The 25,285-nt window shown below is 40.2% G+C and overlaps 3 protein-coding genes across 6 annotated transcripts in view; 2 read left to right on the forward strand and 1 right to left on the reverse strand.

The window, feature by feature from the left end:
- sema4ba (sema domain, immunoglobulin domain (Ig), transmembrane domain (TM) and short cytoplasmic domain, (semaphorin) 4Ba) overlaps window positions 1–14,266 on the forward strand; it is a 64,452-nt gene extending 50,186 nt beyond the window's left edge. For all 4 annotated transcript variants that reach the window (XM_018664293.2, XM_018664291.2, XM_018664290.2 and 1 more), the window contains exons 3-15: window positions 2,448–2,608; window positions 2,818–2,880; window positions 3,587–3,685; window positions 4,235–4,346; window positions 4,564–4,680; window positions 4,987–5,144; window positions 7,866–8,047; window positions 8,577–8,727; window positions 9,109–9,319; window positions 9,451–9,566; window positions 10,003–10,160; window positions 10,301–10,392; window positions 10,607–14,266. In XM_018664293.2, the coding sequence (XP_018519809.1) occupies window positions 2,448–2,608; window positions 2,818–2,880; window positions 3,587–3,685; window positions 4,235–4,346; window positions 4,564–4,680; window positions 4,987–5,144; window positions 7,866–8,047; window positions 8,577–8,727; window positions 9,109–9,319; window positions 9,451–9,566; window positions 10,003–10,160; window positions 10,301–10,392; window positions 10,607–11,379 (2,393 nt within the window). In that variant the 3' untranslated portion in view covers window positions 11,380–14,266. The remainder of the gene's footprint in view (window positions 1–2,447; window positions 2,609–2,817; window positions 2,881–3,586; window positions 3,686–4,234; window positions 4,347–4,563; window positions 4,681–4,986; window positions 5,145–7,865; window positions 8,048–8,576; window positions 8,728–9,108; window positions 9,320–9,450; window positions 9,567–10,002; window positions 10,161–10,300; window positions 10,393–10,606) is intronic.
- Window positions 14,267–14,498: 232 nt separating this feature from the next.
- On the forward strand, window positions 14,499–24,320 carry zgc:162879 (ras and EF-hand domain-containing protein). The gene is given in 18 exon segments (XM_018664404.2): window positions 14,499–15,175; window positions 16,373–16,525; window positions 18,209–18,299; window positions 18,669–18,764; window positions 20,300–20,377; window positions 20,467–20,493; window positions 20,495–20,583; window positions 20,680–20,748; window positions 21,156–21,237; window positions 21,373–21,443; window positions 21,557–21,746; window positions 21,845–21,946; window positions 22,516–22,660; window positions 22,748–22,829; window positions 22,963–23,077; window positions 23,178–23,291; window positions 23,402–23,478; window positions 23,586–24,320. Coding segments are annotated over 18 exon segments (1,995 nt in total). The 5' UTR covers window positions 14,499–14,864; the 3' UTR covers window positions 23,689–24,320.
- Window positions 24,321–24,466: 146 nt separating this feature from the next.
- fkbp16 (FKBP prolyl isomerase 16) overlaps window positions 24,467–25,285 on the reverse strand; it is a 60,550-nt gene continuing 59,731 nt past the window's right edge. Inside the window, exons 8-9 of the mRNA XM_018664190.2 lie at window positions 24,821–24,958; window positions 24,467–24,717 (exon numbers count right to left, since the gene is read on the reverse strand). Coding sequence (XP_018519706.1) covers window positions 24,631–24,717; window positions 24,821–24,958 — 225 coding nt within the window. The 3' untranslated portion in view covers window positions 24,467–24,630. The remainder of the gene's footprint in view (window positions 24,718–24,820; window positions 24,959–25,285) is intronic.

The following is a 25,285-nucleotide window of genomic DNA, read 5'->3' on the forward strand; positions in this document are numbered from 1 at the left end:
TTATATAAATTGATGAGAACAGCTTTAAACATTGTGCTCCATTTTAAGACTGACCTTAAGGCATGTTCAAGTATACCATTTAACAATTAGCTACCCCTCAGAGAATCGTAAACCAATAGGTCTATACTGAAAGATGATTAATGTTTTCCTGAAATTATAAATGGATAGCTTTGTGCAGTTGCAAACCCTCCTGGATCTCTTTAATGATACTCAATTAGGGGCCCTATTGTTTTTCTCTGTCAGCTGTGGTCGCTAAGTATGACAGTGGTGATCTGACTCCAGAGAATTATTGTGTAGATATCCTCCTCTGTGAAAATCCTTACTCAAAGCTTTTGTTTTGGTTTGGGCTTTGGCTTTTGTCTTTCTCTCTCTGTAAATCACAGCTAAATTCACCAAAGGCTCTGTGGGGAGGGGAAAAAAAGGGTTTGGAGGGTATGGTACGAGTACAGAGCAGCACTCCATTTATCCCATAATGATAGTGAAAAGGAGCGAGAGAACGGCCCCAATGGGTCCATGTACAGTACGCAGAGCAGAGCCTCTTGTGGTTTTATGGACAGATTTAACTACAATATGGCTCTCTGTTGCTGTGGCGATGGACTGCTATTAACATGTTATTTTCCCGGGGGAGAGGAAGTCTCTTAACCTCCTGTACCTATCCACTGAGGTGAGGTTATATCAGGTCACACATACTGCAGGGTACGTACCACATAGTGTGCTTATTATCAGTAGAACATAATGACACCTTAGTCTACCTGGACTGGATTAGTTTTATGCAGGGAAGTGCCATAATTGTAATTATTACCACCAGCATCTGTGGTTTTACTCCGGTATGAATCTGCCATCCCTGTGACTCTTGAAAGTCTAGAAAGTGAAAAGACAGTGCAGATTACCTCGTTAGGTCAACTGACAATAGTAAAATTCAACTTACTTTGGCTTAATATTATAATGCATTATTCCTTTTTAAAGATAGAAGTGAGTTTATATTTTTATTTTATTCTAACCCTGTATTTCTATTTTATATGATATAATTTCAGTTCAGCATGACACTATGGCTCCAGGTCAGAGTTCAGTTTTCATTTTGATTGCAGTAATGATCATTACTAACTCTTTAATATAAAATGAGGTGGTCTGAATATTGTTCCATTGGTGGCTATGGGAAAATGATTATTCCGTTATGATATCATGGGTTAAACTGGGCTACATTGTTGTAAATTAATGGTGAAATTAGTTGAACCAGTTCAGTTTGTTGGAGGTGGGGTTTTTTTCTGAGTCAAAAAGAAAATACTATTATCGCTGTGGAGGACCTCACATTTTTTTAAAAAAGTGAAGCATAATGTTAGATCCCCTCCCCACCCTAGTAATTTTAATAGTCTCTTAAAGGAGTAATTTCTTTATAAATCACAGAGAACATTCCTCTACTAATGTGAAATCACATTGAGAAAAACTATATTAGTAGACCTTCCTCAGTAAAAAAAAATTGAGTTCTCTGGCCCGTTATTTTTTCCTAATTCGTCACATAACAGGGGCAAAGGTCGTGTTTCAGAGCTTCAGTCACTTCAACTTTCCATCAGCTCCCTGCTTCTGTTTATGCTGGCATGCAATTAAGGCAAAGTCGCTCAAGCTGGGCTGGCGGCGAAGGCCTCCAGGCTGCTGCTAATCTCGGATACACATGGGCCTTTAAAACAGTGATTAGGAGAGTTGATGATTTAACCCTTGGCTTCAGTCAGGAGGTGTTAATGTGGCTGGAACAAAGCCATTTGCTCGCTTATTGTACTTTAGGGGAAATATGAGGAACTTTCTCTTTCTGTCTCTCTTCTCCCTCTTTGTCTCTGTCTGGGAAGGAGCTGGATTTGGAAGCTGAAGTAACAGACACACAAAGAAAAACAGACATATTGATTTCTTTTCATACGTTTTTTTCTGGGTGTATCAAATACTGTATGCAGTCCAGGTCATGCTGCAGATCTTCTGTAGTAGGTATACTGCCCTACAAAGTCTACAAATCTTCCAAAGCAGTGATGACTGTGTAGTGTCTAATAAAATCAGAAAAAAATACTTAACAATGTTCATACATAAGTAAATCATATGTCTGTGAAGACAGTTTATTCATAGTTTTTTGTGTGAAATCTAAAGGTCACCAACTTTCATCAACATTAAGACACAAAATCTTTGTGGGCTGTGTAGTTGTCATATGAATGAGAAACATGGTGAGGTTTGTCTGGGGTTACACAATGTGCAATTGTGTCTAATTAAGAGAGAACATCTCTATATCTATGCTGTACATCAAATGTTGTGGCCACACACTGAAGTTAATTTGTATATTCAAGTGCCTTTGTGCATTTTCTGTCTTAAGCAGCCTATAATGGTTTTTAACAGTTGTAATATACTAAATGACATTCTCCTCATGTTTAACCTAAACTCATCTTTTGTGTGTATCTGTTTCTGTCCAGATGCAAAGGAGAGAACAACCAGGAGTTTCTCAGTCGGTGGAGTCTTCAACTACACTTCTCTCCTCCTCAGTAAAGAAGACAACAAGCTGTATGTTGGCGCTCGGGAGATTCTCTTTGCTCTGAACCTCTCTGATATCAGCGCAGTCAAGCTACAGAGAAATGTAAGAGCCAGTGAGCTGGCGTCTGTAAACCGCAGCGCCATATATAGAATATATTGTATTAATATGAATGTAGTTATAATAGGATCCCAGAGGTTCAATTTGAATATAGTTATAAAAATGATAAGATCCCAGAAGTCCAATGTGAATATAACACACATGACTGTATTAAAACTACAGTATGAGTCTGACAGTGTTTCTCTCTCATGCAGCTCACATGGAAAACTCCAGAGAGGAAGAGAGATGAGTGCAGTTTTAAGGGCAAAGACCTGCAGGTAAGTGAACTGCTGGTGTAAATCTCAAGTAGCTGAACTTAGATGGCTCAGATAGTATTTACATGACTGCAGGTTTGCTGTGTTGGTTAAGTTGACCATTGTTACATGGCACTTTGGAAACAAACCCAGGGCCGAACCCTGGAAATTTCCTGTCAAGTTAAAACTTTCCATTCTACAACAATGGATTTTTCCCTTCCTTCCAAACAAACTTTTCCTCTAATACACTCTTTCTTTTTGCCTGCCTGCTCCACTACCACCTTAATATGTAAACACACAGACATAGAATCTTGTGAATTTAGTGTTACTTATTCATTGGGAGGGAACAGATCAGCAGAAGGCACCAGTGTTAGTTTTGAATGTTGAAAATGATCTCAAAATGACCGTATGACAGTTAACTACTTTACTGAACTTTGGTAAAGTCTGCAGATTATTTGTAGTCTTCACTTACTCGTATGCTTCTTCAAAGTATTGAGACAAGAAATGACAAGAAAGAATAAGAAAAAAACTGAACACTCTTTTTGAAAAAAAAATAAATAAATCAGTGCATTGTTTGATGAAAATTGGTAAAATCCAAATACGGTCTCCCTTATTTGCAGGCTAACCACCGAATGTATGTACTTGTATGTTAGTGGCAGTAAAGAAAATAAAATTGGTAAATTAATTTTCAACCTTTTACATGAAATTCTTGTCTGCTTTTCTGATACAGACGGATTGCTTCAACTACATCAAGATTTTACTACGTATGAACAGCACTCACCTGTATGTTTGTGGGACATACGCCTTCAGCCCCATCTGTGCTTACATAGTAAGTCTTTACAAGAAATAGTCACACCTGTTGCAGTCACCGGCCGTGTGAAACTCAGATCATACCTGTGCATCTCTTGTTTTGTGAGGATCAAAAATGTGTCATTCGTTGTTCCTTTTAGAAAAGTTAATCAACCCTGGTGTAAGGCTTTATATGCTGTGTTTATTTATTAGATTCTAGAGGAAGAGCATCTACAATCTGATGAATGCTGCTTCCTGCCTCTCAACTCACTTAGCAGTCTGGCTGAGCTCCTGCCCAGCTATACTGCATGTGCATTATTTTATTACGTCCTGTGCCGAAAGGAAATGGATCAAAATATTTCATGCTTGTAATCAGATTACATCAGAATCAATACAATTTTCAATCCTTTCCTGCAAATCCTTAAAAGCCTTTTAAAACCATTCATAACAAACATACAGGGATGACCTGTGCACCAACTTAAACCAAAGACTGACTGACCACCTTTTTACAGTGGGACAGATGGACATCGGTCACAGTTAGAGTAGGTTACAACTCCGCTTTTCAACTAATGTGATGTGTGTTCTTCAGAACACGGCAGACTTCTCCCTCGTCAAGAGCGATACCGGTGAGATTGTCACGGAAGATGGACGAAGCCGCTGCCCGTTCAACCCTGAATATAAGTCCACCGCCATCATGGCTGGTAGGTCTGATTACAGCTGCCAGCTGTCAATAAAATAAGGCTATGTTTAAATGTTTTGACATAGAAGCCACTGTGGGAATCAGTTACTAGATACAGGTGGTTGATGTCAAGACAAATTGAGGCACCACCTCTGGATTTCATTACCGTGTATGACGCAGAAGCCTATTCCCTCATGGTAAACACTGTGATTATACTGGTCCTCTTCATTTCGTTGCAGATGGAGACCTGTATGCCGGTACAGTCAGTAATTTCCAAGGAAATGAACCCATCATTTACAAGAGTCTAAGCCAAGGAACTTCTCTAAAAACAGAAAACTCACTCAACTGGCTTCAAGGTATGGTGCTGTAGCTGGAGGGCAATGCTTTTCATTAGATCTTCATACAGTAAAAATTCTATATATTATAATATCACATCCTTTATAAGGTAAATGACATTCTAAAACTGTTCCAGACATGCTTCATTAGAATTTGACACCATTAGAGACTATGTAGATAAGTGTTTACCTGCAATCTAGTCCCTGCTGCAACCACATTTTCCATTCAGTGTGTTGATGTCAGAGGGAATAGGGATGCCTGTCCCTGGATGCCAGAACTGCATACGCTGTAGGTTGACAGTATTGTTCACGTCGCTTATCTTTCAGACCCGGCCTTTGTTGGTTCTGCCTACATACAGGAGAGCCTGCCCAAGGGCAACCCAGTGGGAGATGATGATAAGATTTACTTCTTCTTCAGTGAAGCGGGAAAGGAGTTTGATTTCTTTGACAACACCATTGTGTCACGTATTGCTCGCGTGTGTAAGGTGAGTGATGCTTGAAGGCGCATGGTCCATCTAAAGGGGCCTTTTTGCCCTTGAGCTACACCTCCTGACACCACCCTCCCTCCCATCACTATAGAAATCTGTCAGACCAAGATGGGGGTGGGGAGGTGGGGTGTTTGTGTGTTTGTGCATTCCATGTGTGTTTGTGTTCAGTACATGCTCCTATACAGCCAAGCATGTCAAAGCTTCTTACAGCTTACATATGGATACTATAGCTCACAGTCCTTCTGGGCAGTGACGCAGGATGTCTTATTACAGAAAAACATTCCTTTTGCATGTTTCCCTCTGTTTGATTCTTTTTCTCCAGATCCTCTCCTCCCTCCATTCTTATCATGTTTCACTAAATATTTGTGTTCAGACAGGACTCAGTAGCCAACTTGAAATGGTTTAGGATTACTGTAGCACAAGATCCATGCGCAGAAATGGATTATCACCTGCTGAAATACTTGAGGCCTTTTAAACTAAAGCGCAGACCTCACACAGTATTTTGCTCATATTTTTTTTAGGGTCTTCTCATCTCTGTAAACATCATTAACATCACAAGCCAGTTCTCCAGATCAGACCGCCGCTCGTCTCTGTGAAAGCACTCATGTTTATTGGCATCCAAGGAGAATGAAAAATACTAGCTGACATTCACCTCAGAGAAAACATGACAAGTTAGAGCTGTTCCTCGTGGACAGACAAACCTGTCCTGTGACAGATGTACACTGTCTCCAGGTGTGTGTCCTGACAGTCATCCCGCTGTCATATAATTTAGGCAAGACGTAACTTATAGTACGTGCGTCAGATATAAACCCCAAGGTGGTACCAGAGAAAGCCCAGCTGTGAATCACAGGCCTGTTTCACAGCTGGACACTGCTCCCAGGGTTGTATTTTCTTCATCGTCATGCAGTTAAGTGTTTCCATACATCCAATTTTTTTTTAAATAATTTGAGTCAACAGTTATATAAATATTGACTCATGTGGCGTGTTGTTAAGGGGTTTTGTCTCATATGGTTTAAATATGAGTAACCTGCTGCAGATCACCCATAAGGAAATGAATAATGATGTGTCAGTCTTTTAGGAATTGGCTTCCTAAACAAAAGCAAAGTAAAAATGATTTTAAAAAACCTTAAAATGTAAAATAAAAATATGCTTTAAAATGGAGTAAATTCTTAGATAATATATGGTGTCACTTCCTGTATGTAATACCGCATAGTGATTCCTGTTCAAATAAATTATCAGTCAGATCCCCATCTCTCTTAATCCTCTGTTTGACTTATTATGTTGGCTGCAGTCCCTCTCTTTGTTTAATCAGGTGTTTAGTACACAGGTTCCTCTTCATCGAGCCTAACTGTGGAATGATAAACAATGTTTTGCTTGAAACAAACAAAACAAAGTGTGCTCTCATCTCCAGGATTGTTCGATTTCCCAGAAAGAAGCCGTTACTGCCTGCCATGTTCATAACTTTTCGAACAGCCTTTTGAACAATGGATGCTTTTACAAGGGATTAATGAAGGGGGATGCATTTGCTTCAATTATTCAGAATTCAGTTTAAGCACAGTGGCATTAAATTATAAAACGAGGTTCAGTCAGGAGGACCGGGGAATATACTGTATGTTGCTCATTATCTGCCTGGGTTACTACAGTAAGTAACTGCTTCAGAAGCTCAGTACTGGTCATGTGTCATTTCCCTTCCCATTTAGCCCTGCCATTTCCTCTGATTAATGTAATACTAAAGTGGACTCGATTGAAGCTTCATGTTAAAGGGTTTTATGTAGTTTAGATCATTTAGTATTTCTCTGTGGTCCTCTCTCTGCTCTGCACATTTAAACTGCTTATTTCCTCCAACAGCCAACTTTCATGTTGTTAGATCTAAGCCTTTGAGAAAATTGGAATAATTGATACCATGAACTGAATGTAAACACATGGAGTGGTCAGTGCAGGAGATCGTCCTCCTGTTAAATCCCCAGATCTTTTTCCAAAACCAAAATAAGCTCCTCTGTGTGGCTGGTGTTGGTAAAACATTTAGTCACCTTTCTCAGGCCTGTTACTTAATTAAATGCATGTAAATCACGTTCACACTGAGGTTTAAAGATGGAGTTTCTCTCCAAATTAGTGTGCATGTCAAGGAAGTCCCATGCCTCCCACATCACTTTGAAGGCTAGTGCCAAAGGCGCCGAATCACAGCAGTGGTGTCACAGAAGAAGGATTGTCTGCGAGGATCTTTTTATTTTTTTTTTCCCCATTGAAAAGCGTTTGTCCTCTGCAAAGCCCTGAGTATTTTTTTTAATCTAAGCCAGTTGTGATGGTGATGTATATTGTTTTCATGACCTAGAAGTCTGCTGCCTCAGGGTGTATCTGTGTTGAGGGTAAAACCGATTTTGTTCATCATGATTTTACTATAGGAGGTTAATGTTTTTCAATCACATCAGTTCAAACAGCCTCACCCTTGAGCTTAATGCTATCTTTGTTTTTACTCATGAAGAAGGTAAATAAAGATTATTTTGCTAATATATATAATTGTATGTAACGTATGCAACGTACTATATGGTGCACATAATTATTTAATGCCTTTTGTTTGCCTGTCAGATCCCATCAAATCACACTTGCATATCAAATTGTTTCTCAGTCACCACTGCAGACAGGTGTCAGTCTTGTATTCTTGCACTCTCTACTGGCCACATGTTGAAAGGCTTCAAACCAACATTATTTGTGTTGCAGGGTGACATGGGAGGCGAGAGAGTCCTGCAGAAGAAATGGACGACTTTCTTGAAGGCTCAGCTTCTGTGCTCTCTGCCTGACGACGGATTCCCTTTCAACATAATCCAAGACATGTTTGTGCTGACGCCCAGCCCCGAGGACTGGAAGAACACTGTGTTTTATGGAGTCTTCACATCACAGTGGTGAGGACCAGCTTTCACTGTTTTAATTAACACATCACCAAACAAATGTAGTCATACCTTGAGATATCTTGTTTGTTTGATTTGGCACTCACAAAGAGTAAAAATGTCTCTTTGCCTGACATATGTCATAAAAATGTTCTGAAAGAAAGTGGAGGCAGGAATCCAGAATCCATTTATCAACTATTTAGTTGATAAATAAATTGTGATTATTTATTCATTTGTTTGTGCATTTCTCAGAGGATTTTGTTGGTGGCCTTTTTGAAATTTCTTTGATGGAGGAGGTTCTTCTGATGGAATTTGGACTTCTATTTTGACAGGAACCATGCGCAAAAACTCCAGTCTCAAACAAGACAGACAAATCTGTAGCAGATTTAGCGTCTAATTACTTTCCATCTGCAGCCCTCGGCCAGTTAAACATGAGAGCAGTATTTATTAAGTCATTTAGTCTCTATATAGAATTTTCTTAAAGGTTCGTACATCTGAAGTGATCAGAGAGTGTTGTTGAGATGCTTGTCTGTGTCTTTTAAAGGTACAAGGGTGCCTCAGGAAGCTCTGCAGTTTGTTCCTTCACTATGGACCAGGTGGAAAAAGCCTTTAATGGTCGATACCGAGAGGTCAACAGAGAGACCCAGCAGTGGTACACATACAACCATCCTGTCCCAGAGCCTCGGCCTGGAGCGGTGAGTACCTGCCTGCTGCCCTCTGCTGGAGAACCTGTAGACACATACACATCAGCACTCAGCAGCATGTTATATGTCAGCTGCATGAGGGGTTTCACACGCACCTGTCTGCTCATCAATCACGTCCTACATTCTGACTGGCGATCAAGGCCTGAGCAGATGTCTGACGTCTGACGAGCTGGCGTCACTCTCCTCTTCTCTGCTCCTCTGATTCTTATCGGACTGCTGTTGCTTTCATTTCCTGGCAGGCTTATCACAGTTGAATCACAGAAAAATGTAAGCGAGGGAAACAAAGCGCAACTGCAGTTGGTGTCATTATCGGGAGTAAGTGAATATCTGTAAAAAAAAAAAAATGCGACTTATGTTTCATTGCCTCCGCAGTGTATCACAAATGCAGCCAGAGAGCAGGGCATCTCCTCCTCACTGCACATGCCAGACAAGGTGCTGAATTTTGTCAAAGACCACTTCCTGATGGACAGCGTGATCCGCAGCCAGCCTCTCCTGCTGAAACGTAACGTTCGCTACACCCAGATTGCTGTCCATAGAGTCCTGGTAGCGCACAAGGCCTACAACGTGCTCTTCATTGGTACAGGTAAAGGACTCCACACCTGCATTCCCAAAACGCACAAAAACACACACATCAGGCCATTTGTATCATCCAGTGTTATCTATAACATTTGCAGACTTCAATTTAATTTCAAGTTACGCCGTGTCTTTTTCTAGATGATGGAAGACTTCATAAAGCCATTAATGTCAAGAACAAGATGCACATCATTGAGGAGATGGTGCTCTTCCGTGATTCCCAACCAGTACAGCACATTGAGCTGGATACTGAAAAGGTATAGTGGAGTGTTGAGAGAGACAAGACAAGCCCAGTTTGTTTTACAGAGCTTTCCCATGGTGTGAACTAATAATGAGCTCAGTAAATGCATTTATGGGCAGTTTAGAGATTCCATGAGCCACGAAGAGTCACAGCTTAAAGCAGGACCTCATGTTCAAAGAGCTAATTACATGCAACTTTCTCTCAGGGGATGTGCAAACATTTGGGTTTTTAACAGCTGGAATTGAGACACTTCCTGAATCCTGGCATGTCTTTGCTTAGATTTGTACTTCAGGGCAAAGAAATTCCCTTTAAAGCGGTATAAAGAAAAACTAAGTTCACTGTATTTAGATCACGGTCAGGCAAGGAAGATGCTGGATGAAAATAGTAACCCAGTAACTGTATTTGGGGCACTTCCTTCCCGTCCCCTCTGCTTTGTCATCTCTCCTCCACAGGGTCAGCTTTATGTTTCCTCTTTCTCTGAACTGGTGGAGGTCCCAGTAGCTAACTGCACTAATTATCAGAGCTGTGGGGAGTGCATCCTCTCCAGGGATCCTTACTGCGCCTGGAATGGGCGGCAGTGTGTGGATGTCAGACAGGCATCAACAAGAAAGTATGTATCCGCCTGCATAATGATCTGCAAACATTTTCTGCAGCTAAAGCTTTTAGAGAGACGTTTCTATGATGCGTGAATATAAGATGATAAGAAACTGCATTTGCCTACACTTTTCTGATTAAATGAGTGTGTTTCAGTGCCTGGCAGCAGGATGTAGATGAGGCAGATACATCAGCTATTTGCAACAAGACAGTGCCAAGCCCACGGTTTGCTAAACCTCCACCTACACGTAAGTGAACTCCTCTTCTCTAGTCTGTCAGAGATTTAGAGTGCAGCATTCTGCACTTGATTTTTCCCATATTAAGTATCAATTTGAGTCCTGATTACAAATGCGTTCACTGTGTCAAACCATTATTATTCGGAACTTTGCACCAGATAAGGCCGTGCAGCGTATTTCACGTAGTGCCTGACTCGATCCATGTCTCTCCTTTGCCTTTTCACAGGAATGTCCTCATGCCAGGTGATCATTATCCCAGCTAACACGTTTAAAGTACTGCCTTGCAAACTGCGCTCTAATCTGGCTGAAAGGAGGTGGGAGTTTAGTGAGAGCACAGGTCATTTCCATTACCCCAGCCCAGAGGGGGGGCTGGTAGTGGTAGCTCAAGCTGACAGGCAAGAAACCTATGAGTGCTGGTCAGTGGAGGAAGGCTTCAGGCAGCTGCTGGCAAACTACTGCGTTAGGGGCGAGGCCAAGCAGGAGAGCACCACCCTGACGGGCCGTTCACACACGCCGCAGATCTCCCAGGAGGAGTTCATCATCCTGCCGGGGAAGGCCCGCTCGCCACAGATCAACACCAAGACCTACTGGAACGAGCTGATCGTGGTCTGCGCCCTCCTAGCGTTCTCCCTGGTGGTCTTCTCTCTGTTCGTGATTTACAGGAACCGCGACCACATGAAGTCCATGCTCAAGGAGGGGGAGTGCCCCAACATGCAGCAGAAGAAGCCCCGGATAGTGGTGAAACCGGCTGAGAACTTGCCGCTTAACGGCAACACGGTCACGGCGTCGGTGTCAGATCACAAGGGCTACCAGACCCTTAATGACAACTACATCTGCAGCACTCCCCCGCAAGAGTGCTCGTCGCCTGACAACAGCAAGAGCTTCTCAGAGTCGGAGAAGAGGCCTCTGAACTTAAGAGAGAGCCGCGTAGAGATTTCTCCCACATGCCCACGGCCACGAGTCAGACTGGGCTCTGAGATTAAAGACTCTATAGTGTGAGGCTGGCTTCATCTTATGTGGAGTGACTCATTTTAAACTGAAAGGAAAGAGTGCACTTGCTGAGAGAGACAAAACCCTATAAGAGGGGGAAAACTGAGGAACATCAGACTCTTCATGGAGAGACATTTCATTACACAGATTTTGCACTTTGTCTTTTTTTTCCTCTTTTTTTTTTTTCTCTCCCTGTGGCCCATATACATTTCATTTAATTCTCCTCACACACCCCCACCCACCCCCCACTCCTTTATTCAAGTGCACTCAAAAGCACACTGAGGTGAAGTTCCGGTTTGCCTTCAGACTTTTGATGCTTTCACACATGGCTCACATAACAAGCGAAGAGGTGGCGTCGCAACCGCGATTTGGTGACTGGATTTCATAGCATTTGCTGCTCAGTCCGTCCATATCATCTACAGGCGATGCTTTGAAAGGCAGAGTGATATTCAGATATGTTCCCGCTAACAGCTGACACAGTGTGCGCTGTTTTTACTTTTGTTCTGTCATCTGGTAAGAGTCCACCCCTTGCTGAGGCTATGCACTATGTACTGTACTGTAGCAAGGCAAACACTCATAACAGAATATACACAAGTCGGTGGCAGGCAAGAAAAAAAAACAAGATGATCTGTCACAATTTCTTAGATAGCCTGTGTGCGTTGACACAAGTATACTCATTGTTTAGACTGAAATATAACACAGCAACAGAGGAAGAATTCAGAGAGGAAGAGTCATGCTGAGAGATAGAGGAGGTTCATCAAAAACAGACAAGTGATCAAGTGAAAGAAGAAATCACCTCAGTGGAAATGTCATAGAAACCCTTACCACCTCAATCATAACACCAAAAAAACAACAAAAACAAATAAAAAGATTATATAGTCATGAGACACAAATATGCTTTTTTTTAAAGTATTGGTATTATTAGTGGATACAAATATTCCTCTGTGGAAGCCTGACTTTCAACAGGGTTTTCTTTCACCAAATGTGATAAAGGGAAAAAAAAAAACAAAAAAAAAAAACTCATTCCAGGTATTATCATGCTGTTCTTCATGAGATAGGCAGTCTATGCAAAGTAAATAATGTGAAGTGGGGTAAACACAGAGAAAACCTCACCTCGAGACTGAGTAAGCACAAAGGTGTTGGCACTGTTAATGACTTTAGGATCAGTGGCACTGCAAATACACCCCCGCACATGAACGCGCACCCGCTCTCATTACACTAACTGTAAGTATGCAAGAGACTTTAGCCATTGTGGTGTATTTTGGGGAGGGAGTTGATGAAACTCTGAAAGGCTGGCATCATAGAAAAACAAATGATAAAGAGACAAGGGTCCAGTACAGTAATGTAAGTTTGTGGCTGTTGATTTATCTCAACATGATAAATGATTATACATATTTATTACGTGGCCAAATGTTTCTTTTACAGAAACATCATAGTCACTTTCAATGTTTTTAAATATCTATCACTATTCTCAAAGGGAAATAATAATAAATATTTAAATACTACACCTATTCATACTCGGAGTTAAATAACACACATCTGTATAGCCTCAACTTTGATATACATATTAACTGATGAGTGTTAATGGATGGAAGAAAATGCCCTCTGCTTGCTTAAATGGTTTTAAAGGCAACCATAAAAGCAATAACTTTCACTCTCATCTAGTAATAAACATAAGAATTGTGTATTTTAAACATCTTGATCATCCATCTCCATATTCACACATAAAGAATTCTAAACTATATGATTCACAAAATTCATGAGTCAGACGTTACAGTAACTTGAAAGCATTTTTCACATCATACAATATTACGTCTTACTTTAGTTTGGCTCTGGTATTGTAAAGCGGCCAGCAAAATTAAAAGATTCACAAACATTCAGGACGGCATACTGCTCGACTCAGAATGCATAGGATTTGCACACGATGTTGAAAAGCCTTAGTACATTGCAGGTTACGGATTTGATATCAAATCTGCCTTTGGGGAAAATGGATAATGCCTTCTCAAACAATAATCAAGAGATGTGCCTCTTGGGATAATAATCTAACCAGGTAGTAGTGTTGTAGAGTCAAATGCTACACTGTAGGTGTGACAGGACTGGCCGTGCTCAGAGACAGGAGTGAAAACATTGAATACATGTAATTTAATACTGTCGACCTTGTACAGTATGTGCTCATGAAGTGTTTATTTTATTTTTTGTAACGGTGGCTTCAACCTCAGTCAGGGACTAAATTTTATTCTTGAATTGTAGCACATAAATAACCACTGGCTGATTTTATCTTTTATTTTTTGAAATACTGAATTATAGATCAGCATTAGTATTATGTTGCATTTCTCGTAAATGGCACAGCAAATTTCAAAGACCGGTAGTCCCTAATCAATCATACAGTATGAAAGATTCATGCTTTGACTGTTATTGAAAACATAAACAAACGGCAGCTTTTGGTGAAGTGGCTGTCATCTGAACAATATCAAATTCGCTAAGTGCAGAACAAATATAAAGTGGCGGTGATTTAGTCAAATATGTGCAGGTACTGAACATGCTTTTTTGAAAACAAGCCTAAATTATTAATGCCACAGTGAAAGTATCATCGTCTGTGCTCTCTTAATGAACCACTATAGTCAGGCCTTCTGTTTGTGGCAGTACAAGTTGCTCCTGTCAACATGTATTGTAAGAAGTATAAGTAAAAAAAAAAAAAAAAAAAAAAAAAGTTTTTATGTAAAACTGTTTTGTAAATTCAGCTGCCAATGTAAAAAATATTGTGAATTGTTTTTTTTTTTTGTTTTGTTTTGTTTTTGTACATCACTACTGTTTTGTTTTTTGTTGTTTTTTGTACTGTATATAAAAAGCACTTTATTTTAATTTTTCAAATAAAGATCAAATTGATAATTTTTTATTTGAATGGCCCCTGATTCTGTTAACTAACACATTTCCTTTCAGCATGCTGCAGATTGAGTTTTTACTCATTTATGTGAATGAATGTGACTGCTTGGCCTCAATGTTAAGATTTTAGGGGTTTTAAAGTTCTATATTTTTAATCTATAGTTTCAATTTAATCTCTCAGGGTGGAGTCAGAAAAACTGCAATCCCAGGGGAACAAAGAGGAGTGCCTGATAAAACTCTCACATGCACTACACACCTACAAGACAAACAGAGGCGAGCACTTGCGTATCTCCTCGGTTTCTATTGTATTGTTGTTCCACTGCACACATGGATGACATCTAAGGATGTAGCCACGAAACTGGGTGCTGCGGCAGTAGTAGCGGGTAGACTGGAGACTGGAGGTGGCACATTGGGTCCATTTATTCGGATGATACCCGCCTACACTGAGATCTGGACCAATGAGTGGCTCCTCACTGAGAGCTCAATTGAGACTTTAACAAAGGGCTTTTATTTTGTCAGACAAGCTGCCGCGGTCAGTACTCGAGAAAAGGTGCGCGAAATTTTAACGTCACTTTTTTTAATGCCTTGTACGTGTTTTAAAATTAACGACCATGGACCGACCCAGCCTTCGGAGACTATTTTCTGCCTGTGATATGAACAAGTCCGGGAGGATTGAATACGAGGACTTCACGGTTGTTTGCCGGGAGCTCCACGTCCCTGAAACCGAGATCAAAACTCTGTTCGGCAAGTTCGACGCGGACGAAGACGGATACATCGACTACAGCAAGTTTTCGTCCAGGTTTCAGGAGTTTTCAGAGACTCTGGACCTGGCGTCGTTTGGCGCGGGGTCGTCCCAAAACCAAGGCTGTCCGTGGGAAGAGTTTGTGAGCAGGATAGATGCGGAATCTCTCCTGTCTGAAAGGTAAAATCACATCCGGCTCTTCACTCAACCACGATTTCTTCTGTCTTCGTTTCTTGAGTTGAAACGTGGATTAATAACTTTATTTTCAAGCTTTGGGATTGCCCCTATGGTTCACAAACCGGACACAGAGGACACAGCAAATCTTGAATTTAACAAGGCTTCAAGGCTCTGCCCCACTGCGCACTGTTAGTCTAACAGGTGTGCTGCCTATCGGTAACTTAGCATGTACAGTTACTATTTAGTGATCACACACGAGGAACAAAATCAACAAGCTAAAATGACAAAATCAGATCTTAACTCAAGGCCTTCTTACTACATCCCCCCCCCCGCCGAGCTTTCAGTCGCTTCTTGCGGTCTAATTCCTCTCAGCTGGTGGAAGTAATTAGCTCCGACTCCATGTAATCAACAAGTAGTCATATGTGCGCTATCTCCATGACAACTGAGCAAACTCCATTGCGTAATGAAGACCGTGAGATGCGAATGAAAGCCCAGGAAAAAGGCTTATGAGTGGACATTGAGTTGTTTTTGTTTTATTTTGTTTCTAAGTCAAACTAGCTTTAAAACTGTTTTAAAGCTAAATCTGTTTTGCTTTGATTACCTTATTTATATACATACACAGGACAAAATAATATAAACACCTCAGAGGTAGAATGTTATTTAATTCACCAGCACCACAAACCCCACCCTTATAATTACTATAAAGCTAAATATCTTTTTAATGATGGTAGGATTTTTTGCAGAATGTTGTATTAGACTTGGCTTAAGCAAGGTGTACCTAATAAACTAGCAGCTAAGGGTATATGTCTATTTTTTGTTGTTGAAGAGGTGGCCATGTTGACTGACATTAAATTTGTCACGTGCATTATTTCTAGATTATTGTGTTTGGTTGATCTGAAAACTTGAGAATGAGCATAGCTACGCACATCCACCTGTTGCTGAGCCAAACAGAGTGACGCTGATGATGACACTTTGTTGGATTTAAACACAGTCATGTTATTTGTTTAATCACATATCATTACTGTCCAAGTATCTCCCAAGTTTACATAACGTTTTAACCTCTGAATTTATGTCTAAATGTACTGCATCTGTTTCTTTCATCTAAATTAACAGTGGGTGACTGAGTATTTGAGGATGACTCTGAGAAAACGGCACTCACCTGTTCGTTACTGTTAGTAACTATTTGCTCTCCTCCTGTAGTCTCAGGGAGCAGCTCGCTGATCTTTACCAGGCCATTCATTCCTCTGCAAACATGACCCTGCTGCAGCAGTATGAGGAAATCATCCACTCTCTGGTCAGCCAAAGCCTGGACTCCAGACTGGCGTGTGAACAGCTGGAGACCAGTTTGAAGCGGTGAGAACAAATGTCATACATTCCTTTTTTTTTTTTTTTTTTTTTTTTACATCTCAGAGCATCAGGTATTGTGAAATAATGTTAAACAATAAATTCCATCACATAGGTGTTAATGATTGATGGAGACTTGACTTATGGGGCTGTAATATGTGTGTGATGTGTGAGTATGAGCAGTGATATTAGATAACAGCAAAATTAATTGTGAAAAGAGAGTTTTCAGCTTTGTAAAATGTACTAGACAATCCTGATCCTGTCCTTATTGAAACTAAACTCTGTTGATTTGTTGCCTGCTGCCCTCTTGTGGGTGTAAACCACAGAAAGTAATTCAGTCGAGGGGGAACCTGAAAACAAACCAACCAATAAACCAACACTTCCATCTCTTTATGCTTAGCATGTTTTACCCTCCTCCTTTCAGCTCTGTTTTAGTCTCCACCACCTCCTGAGAAAAACTGCCTTCATCTGCTAGACATTCAGCTGTCTTTATCAGCCTGTCACCAACTTTGTCTGCCATTTGTTGCTGGGCGGGTCCAGTGAGTTTATCTTGAGGGTTTTTTTTTTTTTTTGTTTTTTTTTTTAAGCTAAAACAGTCGTTTATTGAAGTAAGAGATAAGAGCAGCTCAGACTTGGCTAACATGCACTACCAGTTTCCAAACATAATAAGTCTCAGTGAGTCCTGCACTATGAGCCACCCTATGTGTTGTTTGATTTAGGTAATATCAGACATGTTGATTAGGTTCAGCAGTTGTTAGGCTTCCTGATTTTGCTACAGTTAAAAATGTCGCTACGGTTATAGGCATAGCAAGAAATTAAAGCATATTTGTGTTTTTCACTTCTCATTACATGTTTACATTTTATTCTATCAGCATTCAAGTTTTGCAATAAAAGAGTTGAAAATTACATGAACTTGATCAGATATTGTAATGAGGTCACCCCCGTGTAGTTGGCAGCAGACAGAAGATATTTTTGTCAATTTAAGATTTTTCACTGACATTCAGGCTGAACTAAAGGGACAGTAAATACCATGCATTGTATTGAAAGAGCTCTTGGTCATCTCCCTTGAATCTGTGAAGTGATCCCTCGCATAGTAACTTGAATTAACTGCTGAAACTCAGCCCAATGCATTGGAAGAGATTGTGTGTCTAAGCTGTTTTTGTTTAGCATTTAAGCCTTTTCTGTGGTTCAGTAACTACATGGCATGAGAAAGGGGGACATTCCTTATTCAAGGAAGTAGGAAGACTTAAATGTGCTGCCCTGCCTGTTCTTTCAATCTGTTCACAAACTGGATATTCTATCTATTCTACCTGTGTTTCCACTATCAGTTGAAATAAACACATCTTTGAACATTTTAACATAAATCCTGAAAGCTAAAATAGAACTTCTTTCTTTTCTTTTTCACAATTAAATTTCACTCCTGAAGTTAAGTGTGCCTGTGGAATCTACTTCTCAAAGTCTGTCCCTCCCTCGCCTCTGGTTGGTTCATGTGCTGTCTGACGAGAGCAGAGCACTCACAACTGCAGCACGTCTCAGGTTAAATCAGTCAGGTGCAACTGACAAAATAGATAGAGGGTGAATGGATTCTTATTTTTATACCTACTGTATTAATCTGCTGTTGGAGAATGTGCTTTGATTCAGCAGTGGTGAGGCTGCCAGCACAGACTTGAATGTGCATTTCTGTTCAAACAGAGCCGAGGAGATGAACAACAGTCAGCTGGCAGAGCTGGAGGATGATATACAACAACAACTCGCCAGAACAGAGAAGAGGGTGAGGGACGAGGTGAGTCTGATACCTGCAGGATTTATAGTGGACTACTGCTTCTGTGAGTCACTCTAATATTTTTACAAAAAAAAAATTAAAGTTAAAGGTATCAAACTAGATGAGTTGGCTGTGTTATACGAAGCTGCATTTAATCAATAAACAGTGCAGAGAGGAGTCGACTAAAAAAATATTTCCTTTCATATCTGAAATATATGAGCATTTCTACACATTCCTTGTTGCTTCTTGTGAGCTACCTGCATTTTTGTGGTGCAGCACACAGCAGCAGGTTACACCTCTCCTCACAAAGAGCCTCTGTAAAGTCAGATGAAAGCCGCTCTTCAAGGCCTGAGCCAGGACTCTAAACTGCTTGAGTTTCATGTTTTTTAGGAGCGTAAGAAAATGGAAGGAATTATGACCACCATGCAAAGGAAGCATGAGAATGAGGTCGCAGACCTGCATGCATCTGTGGACAGACTGTTAAAGGTAGGTTTTAACCACACAAATGTACACTTACATTTACTTTGTATTTCCACGGTAAACAAATTGTGTAATGATGGAATAATGTTTTCTTATGTCATGAAAAACAGCGTAGAAAGTACCTGAGAGACAACACAAAACCTGCTGTATGTGCAGCTCTGCTGTAATGTCTGGGAAAACCCCTGCTGCACCAGACAGACAGAGGAAGTGTTTTCCAAATTTCTAACTTTTTTTTTTTGGTGACCTGTCAGAGAGCACCTTTAAAGACCTATTAAGTCATAATATCTTGCATCCACATACAGAATATCTGCAGTGTGTCAAGATCCGGCTGAGAATCAAAGGCATTTCAAACGCGTCTCCAGTGACTCCTTTTGATCAAATTTTGCTTCTACACTCACATCAGAAAAATAGAAAATAGAGAAAAATACACTGTTGTGGTTATGGTGAGAGAATGGTGGTGGCTATCTACACTGGATAAAAGTATCAAAAAGAGAACATTTGAAACAGATGTCACAGTGCAGAGAGAGATGGAGGAGACTAAGTTGTCTATTGACAGAGATGAAGCAAACCTTCCCATTGTCTGTGTACAGGTTAAATAAAAAAATGTAAACACAATTTCATAATCAGAGCCTGACTCATCTGCATCCTGTTGTGTTTCATGTGTCAAAATCAGTATCTACACTGAGCAAAAATAATCCATTTGAGCATTTCTACTAAAAAAAGTAACTAAACTAAAAATAATAACTAAAATTTAGTTATAGTTCAAATATGAAGCATGCTGAGACAGAACTTTGTCAATCTACGTTGCACCTTTTCTTTAATGTGTACCAGTATTCATTAGCAACTATGCTACAGTTTAATGCCGTTAATACAGTTTAATTGTCAGATATAACATCCCACACACACATATTGTAAACAGCGGCTATGAAAGAGAAGTTGTACTCTCTGTCTGCATGTGGCACATGCAGAAGCATTGACACTATGTACCTGTAGATGGCACTCACTGACATTTAAAGTCAGACTGATCAGTAGGGCTTGTATAGTGGCCAATGTCTGCTTATTGCTGATCATTTGTACAGGTGTATATGTTGGCTGGTATGTTTCAAGGGATTGCAGTGCAGCAATGGCAAAAGATATATTGGAGGTAATTTAGAGAGCCTTCAGAGAGCACTGACGTTTGTTTATTTTTTAATTGTAAAATGTTCCACTCAGTATATTTCTCTGTCACAGTACTTGAAGGAGCTAATTTTAAGGGATCTTTATCAACAAAAAAAAAAAAAAAAATCAGCAAATATATTGTTCTAAGATTTTTTTAAAAAAAACTTTCAAATATTGCTATTGGTATTGGCCCAAAACATCCAGTGTCAGTTGAGGTTTAATTGACAGGCCTACATTTGCAGGTCTAAACTGGTGCTGCTGTTACTTTGTTTGCCAATACATGGAACTGCAGGTCTGGACATTCTGTGTCTGTGGCTCCATTGTTGCTTCATCAGCACCTAAAACCATTTAACACAATACCTGTGTAAATGTCTTTTCTCAAGAACCAGGAGGACTCTGAGTTTAACAGTTCAAAGGAAGAAGTGGTCAGGCTGAACAGACAAATCAGCGAGCTTTCACAGGTAAGCCATGCTGGAAGTGATTGTTTTGGCTGAATAAATCACGTGTGTTGTGTCGTTCTGCTCCATTTACTCATTAAATCTCCTCACAGGAAAACGAGCAGCTGCGGGCCTCTCTGCTTGCAAGCCCAGACGAACATCGCTATCCTGCACGCGGAGCTGGACAAGCTGAAGAACATGTACGCAGATCAGAAAGCTCAACATGAAAGGTGAGGTGCTGTGTTAAAGTCAAGCTCAGCTCATGCCTGAAAGTATGATCCAGCATCTAAGACAGTGTGTGTGAATGTTTTTTTTTCTTTAAATAGAGAAACAGAAAATTTGAAGATGATGGTGATGGAATATGAGTCGTACTCCAGTCAGATTCAGATCCTCCAGTAAGTTAAATATTTGGTTTTTAAAGTGTAAACGTTTCCAGGAACTATGAGAAGTTAGTAATAACCATCCTTTGTTCTGGCTCATCAGAATAACAAAAATACATTCACTAACCTAGTGTTATCTGGCCAGGCAGATGGGTTTTAGTTTTAATTGCTCAAGTTTAAGAAGATGTCTCTAAGATTTCTGGGTTGTGAGCTGAAATTGGTTTGTGGGGTTCATTAAAAGTTTAAAATTGCCACCAAAAATTACATTTAAAAGCTACAGCAGCAACACGTCTCTTCAGAAGAAATATACTGGTACATTTTACTTTAACTCCCCCTATTTAGTGTTTATAAGCACTGAACATGTGTTAAATGGTTTATAACACACCTGACCCTGTCTCGTATTTCCTTGAACACATCATTAGGGAAATGAATAAAAAGCTTTATGACAGTAATGACGGGCTTCGCTCAGCGTTGGCCAGTGAAGTGGTTGCAGCTAAAAGGAGGGTGAGTCCCTTGTTTGCTGATGGCATATTTCCTCATACCTGCCGGCTCTACATCAGATAGAAGCTTGACAGTAAATTGTTTTCACTAGTTCAAGTGTAAAAGTTTCCTCCCTGACGTTCCTAATCTGCTCAACAGCTGTCTCCCCAAAATGAAATCCCAGCCCGAAGGATGAAACCCCTCCGACAGAGCACACTCAACCACAGCAGGTATATAAAGTCCCCCCCCCCACACACACACCTCTGTGAATCTGCGGATTGATCTCTGTGATTAAAATTGTAAGTGCTGAAGCCTGTGTGTGTGTGTCGGTGCTTTGGTGCAGGTCAGAGTCAGATCCCAGCAAAACGACTTACTCTCATGTGGCCACCTGGGCTGATAAGTACCTGGACAGTGGAGTCTCTCTGCCGATGGACACAGCTGAGAGCTCAGGCAGTGATTATGACAGCGACGACAGCAGAGGCTCGGTGGAAACGGTGCACCGCAGCTACTCCTACGTCCCGTCTGATGTGGAGGTCAAAACGCACATTAGGCTTAAATAGTAGGTCATGTAATATCAATATGCCACTGAGCTCTCAGGACCTTATATCAGTATTTTCCTTGTCTCCTACAGATATCAGACGTCAAATCTGAAGCCACGGTGTCAATAGCTCCCAGCAGGGCGAGCTCCATTGCATCATCGCTAAGAAGACGCCTGTCTGCATTTTCCACAAAGGTAAAATTAGTTATTCTTTTAATGCATAATACTTCCCTGGTAAGTACTGATGTAGTCATTTGTATGTCACAACCTCTCAACATCATAAAGGTCTATATTACAGTGTGAAGCAGCTGCTAACAACATGTTGAAATGTACTTACTGAAATGCTGTAAAAAATGTTATCCTGCTTTTAACCAGGCGATTAGACGTCTTTTGACCTGCAGATAGAGAATTCTTTTTTACACAGAAAATGTTAACTCATAGTCCACTTGCTAGCTTTCATCAGTGGATGCTCAGTTGTCATCGTGTGACCTAAATATGAATCTTGGGTCGTGTGTTTAAAAAGGTACCTGTAATGAAGGTGATAAACGCTGAGAGATGTGGTTGAAAGCTCAAGGAGAAGCTAGTGAGTGGACCTTGAGTTAAGGTTTTTGTTTTGTAACTGGTCAAACTAGGTTCCAAGGTCAAGAATTAACTTTAAAGCTCAAAGAAATTAATGCATACTGTTTTTACTGTTAAGTTTTAATAAATAATAAATAAATAAAAAGCATTCCCATATGAAACTGGGAAATTTTGTTCATTAACAGCCTTTAGAGGCAGACATAGAAGAAACTGAGGAACCTGCCCCGATGTACCGTCTGGTTTTAGCTGGAGACGCCGGAGCTGGAAAGTCCAGCTTCATGCTGAGACTGACACTGAACGAGTTCAGAGGAGACATTCAGACAACGCTGGGTCGGTGCCACAGCAAATCCATCAGATTTCATGAACCACAGACACATTCTTGATTTCAGACATTTAAATGTGCTTTTTGGTTCTCAGGAGTTGATTTCCAAATGAAGAGGATGCTAGTGGATGGAGAGAAGACGAGCCTGCAGATATGGGACACAGCTGGGCAGGAGAGGTACTGCACTGACTCTCATAGTGTTTCTCAAGGAAGTAGCAACAGTGTTGATTAAAACCACGTCAGCCTGAAATAAGTCAAAAATGGAAAGCGCTTTAAACTAAAAATAGGGTTGTGTTTCTTTTTACTTTAGGTTCCGTAGCATTGCCAGATCTTATTTCCGTAAAGCTCATGGCGTCTTGCTGCTCTATGATGTTACTTCAGAAAGCAGCTTCCTTAACATCAGGGCGTGGGTGGATCAGATTCAGGTGACTGGAAATGGCAACTAGCATGTGGTAAATGAGTGACACAGAATGACCCCGCCATAAAACAGGAATATATTTTACAATGTCCTTTGTTTTTATACAGGATTCAGCAGATGAGAAAATCCCCATGTGTGTTATTGGAAACAAGGTGGACCTCCGAGAGCAGCTCGCAGAGGGGAGCTGCGTGAGCACTTTGCACGGAGAGAAGTTGGCCAAGGTGTGTATTTTTTCATTCTACCTGACGGAAAAATGTTTATACTGACGCCCAGCCTCCCAGGTGTCTAAATAAACTGACTGCACTGAGGTATGTTGAAACTTTGCTCGCAGGCATATGGTGCCTTATTCTGCGAAACCAGTGCCAAAGAGGGAACCAACGTCGTTGAGGCTGTGCTTCATCTAGCAAGGTAGGAGGCCAGAGAGAGAGTTAGAGTTTAAAGTGTTTTTCCCTCACAAACCATGGCAACACTCAGCCTTTTTTTTTTTTTTTTTTTTTTTTTTTAATTTTCCACAGAGAAGTAAAGAAAAATGTCAAATTGAGGCGGCAGTCAGATTCTCAGGTCAAACTGAGTCAAACCAACCCAAAGAAGACTCTTAACAACTGCTGCGGACTGTAGATGTTTGAGATCAGTATAGATACAAAGGAGCAATGAAGGATACCAAGTGATTTTTATTTTCTCATGTAGAACCTAATTTTGTGTTTTAACTTGTAAAATATATTTTCATAAAAGTTAATTCTCTGGTCAAAATGAAGGTTTCTATTGCTGGCACATGTACAAATATAATGTAATCATGCTTATATCTTTCTTAGGTTTTGTATTTATGCGGTAGTAAAGTAATTTTATGATAAATAAGGAATATTGATGCCTGAGTTCAGATTGAACCTAAAAAGCTTTAAGTGTTTTTATCAGACAGAAATAATTAACAAATCTTTTTAAAGTACTGTTTTTTCTTTTTTCCTTTGAGACCAAACTTTGGTGACAGAGGTGACTGGTTATTTGAAATATCGAGAAAAAGACTACATTTTTTGAAACGTTTTTATTTTAAGCATCACTGTATGCGATATTACAGTTTTAACACCATTACTTATTGAAGCAGAATTTCACAGATTTGTGTTGTTGAAAGTGTTACTTTTTTTTTTTTAAATAGTATTTGAGTATCTGTGATACCAGAACATTTTCCAGGACCCATTTTTATGACAAAAAGAAATGTAACCCTGTTTCCAAATAAAACATAACTGGAAAGATGACTGTTCTGTTAAATCGATCAGCAGAAATCTCTGCTGCTATCGTGAAATCACCTGATGCTGCACTATTTTCATTTTTAGAAATACTGCAAACTTTTCAGTAACATTTGTCTACTATGTGAAACATAATTACAAGTTCAGGCTGTGGTGCTGCTGCGGTGCGTACCTTCTCATGTCTTCACAGTAGAAAATCATTTTCAAATGAACTGACTAGAGGACTGGAAACCAAACTCTACTCCTTCAGATGATGATGATTATGATTATGATGATGATGATGAGGAGGAGGATTTTCAAAGTGCTGCCAGCAGAAGATTCAGTGTCTTGCAGTGAAAATCACAGACGTCACTAAGCTTCCCAAGGCCACCACCAGAGCTCCAAGTATAAACTTCCAGGAAATTCCCTAAAACCCCACAACAAAAACAAACAGTAGTCACAGTCAAAATCCAGTCTGTTGTTTATCAGAATAAAATTGACAGTGTTGATTATATTTCTTTTTTTCTTACAGATGGTTTCTTCTTCACAGGAATCAGAAAAGGTGTAATATTTTCTCCAAGCATCTCCGCAGGTTTGGCTCTCCATTCCTGGGTGTCTTGGCCTCCTGATTGCCTTTTGACGAGTTTAGATAACTCCACATGGATTGCCTTAAAAAAAGGAGAAAGAAAAGTCTCAATGCACCTTGTAAAAAAAAAATAAAATAAAATAGAGAGCTGCTCTCTGTAGATCAGGCAACGTGAAGCCTTTTATCTGAAGAAAAAGTAAGGCTGCAGTTTTAAAAAATGTCCAGCAGGTGATAGCAGAGGTCTGAAATACAAAGCTTTAGAAAGTCTTTACAACCAAGGCTAAAAAGAAACCAATAAATCATAATAATCTTGATCCTAATGTTTACTTCTAAAATGCAAAACCTAAATGTCAATGCAAAGGGCTTATCTCATATTTTGGAACATGCTCTCATTAGATTCATACAGAGA

The sequence above is a fragment of the Lates calcarifer genome, linkage group LG10 (assembly GCF_001640805.2).
Source record: "Lates calcarifer isolate ASB-BC8 linkage group LG10, TLL_Latcal_v3, whole genome shotgun sequence".
Taxonomy (NCBI): Eukaryota; Metazoa; Chordata; class Actinopteri; family Centropomidae; genus Lates; species Lates calcarifer.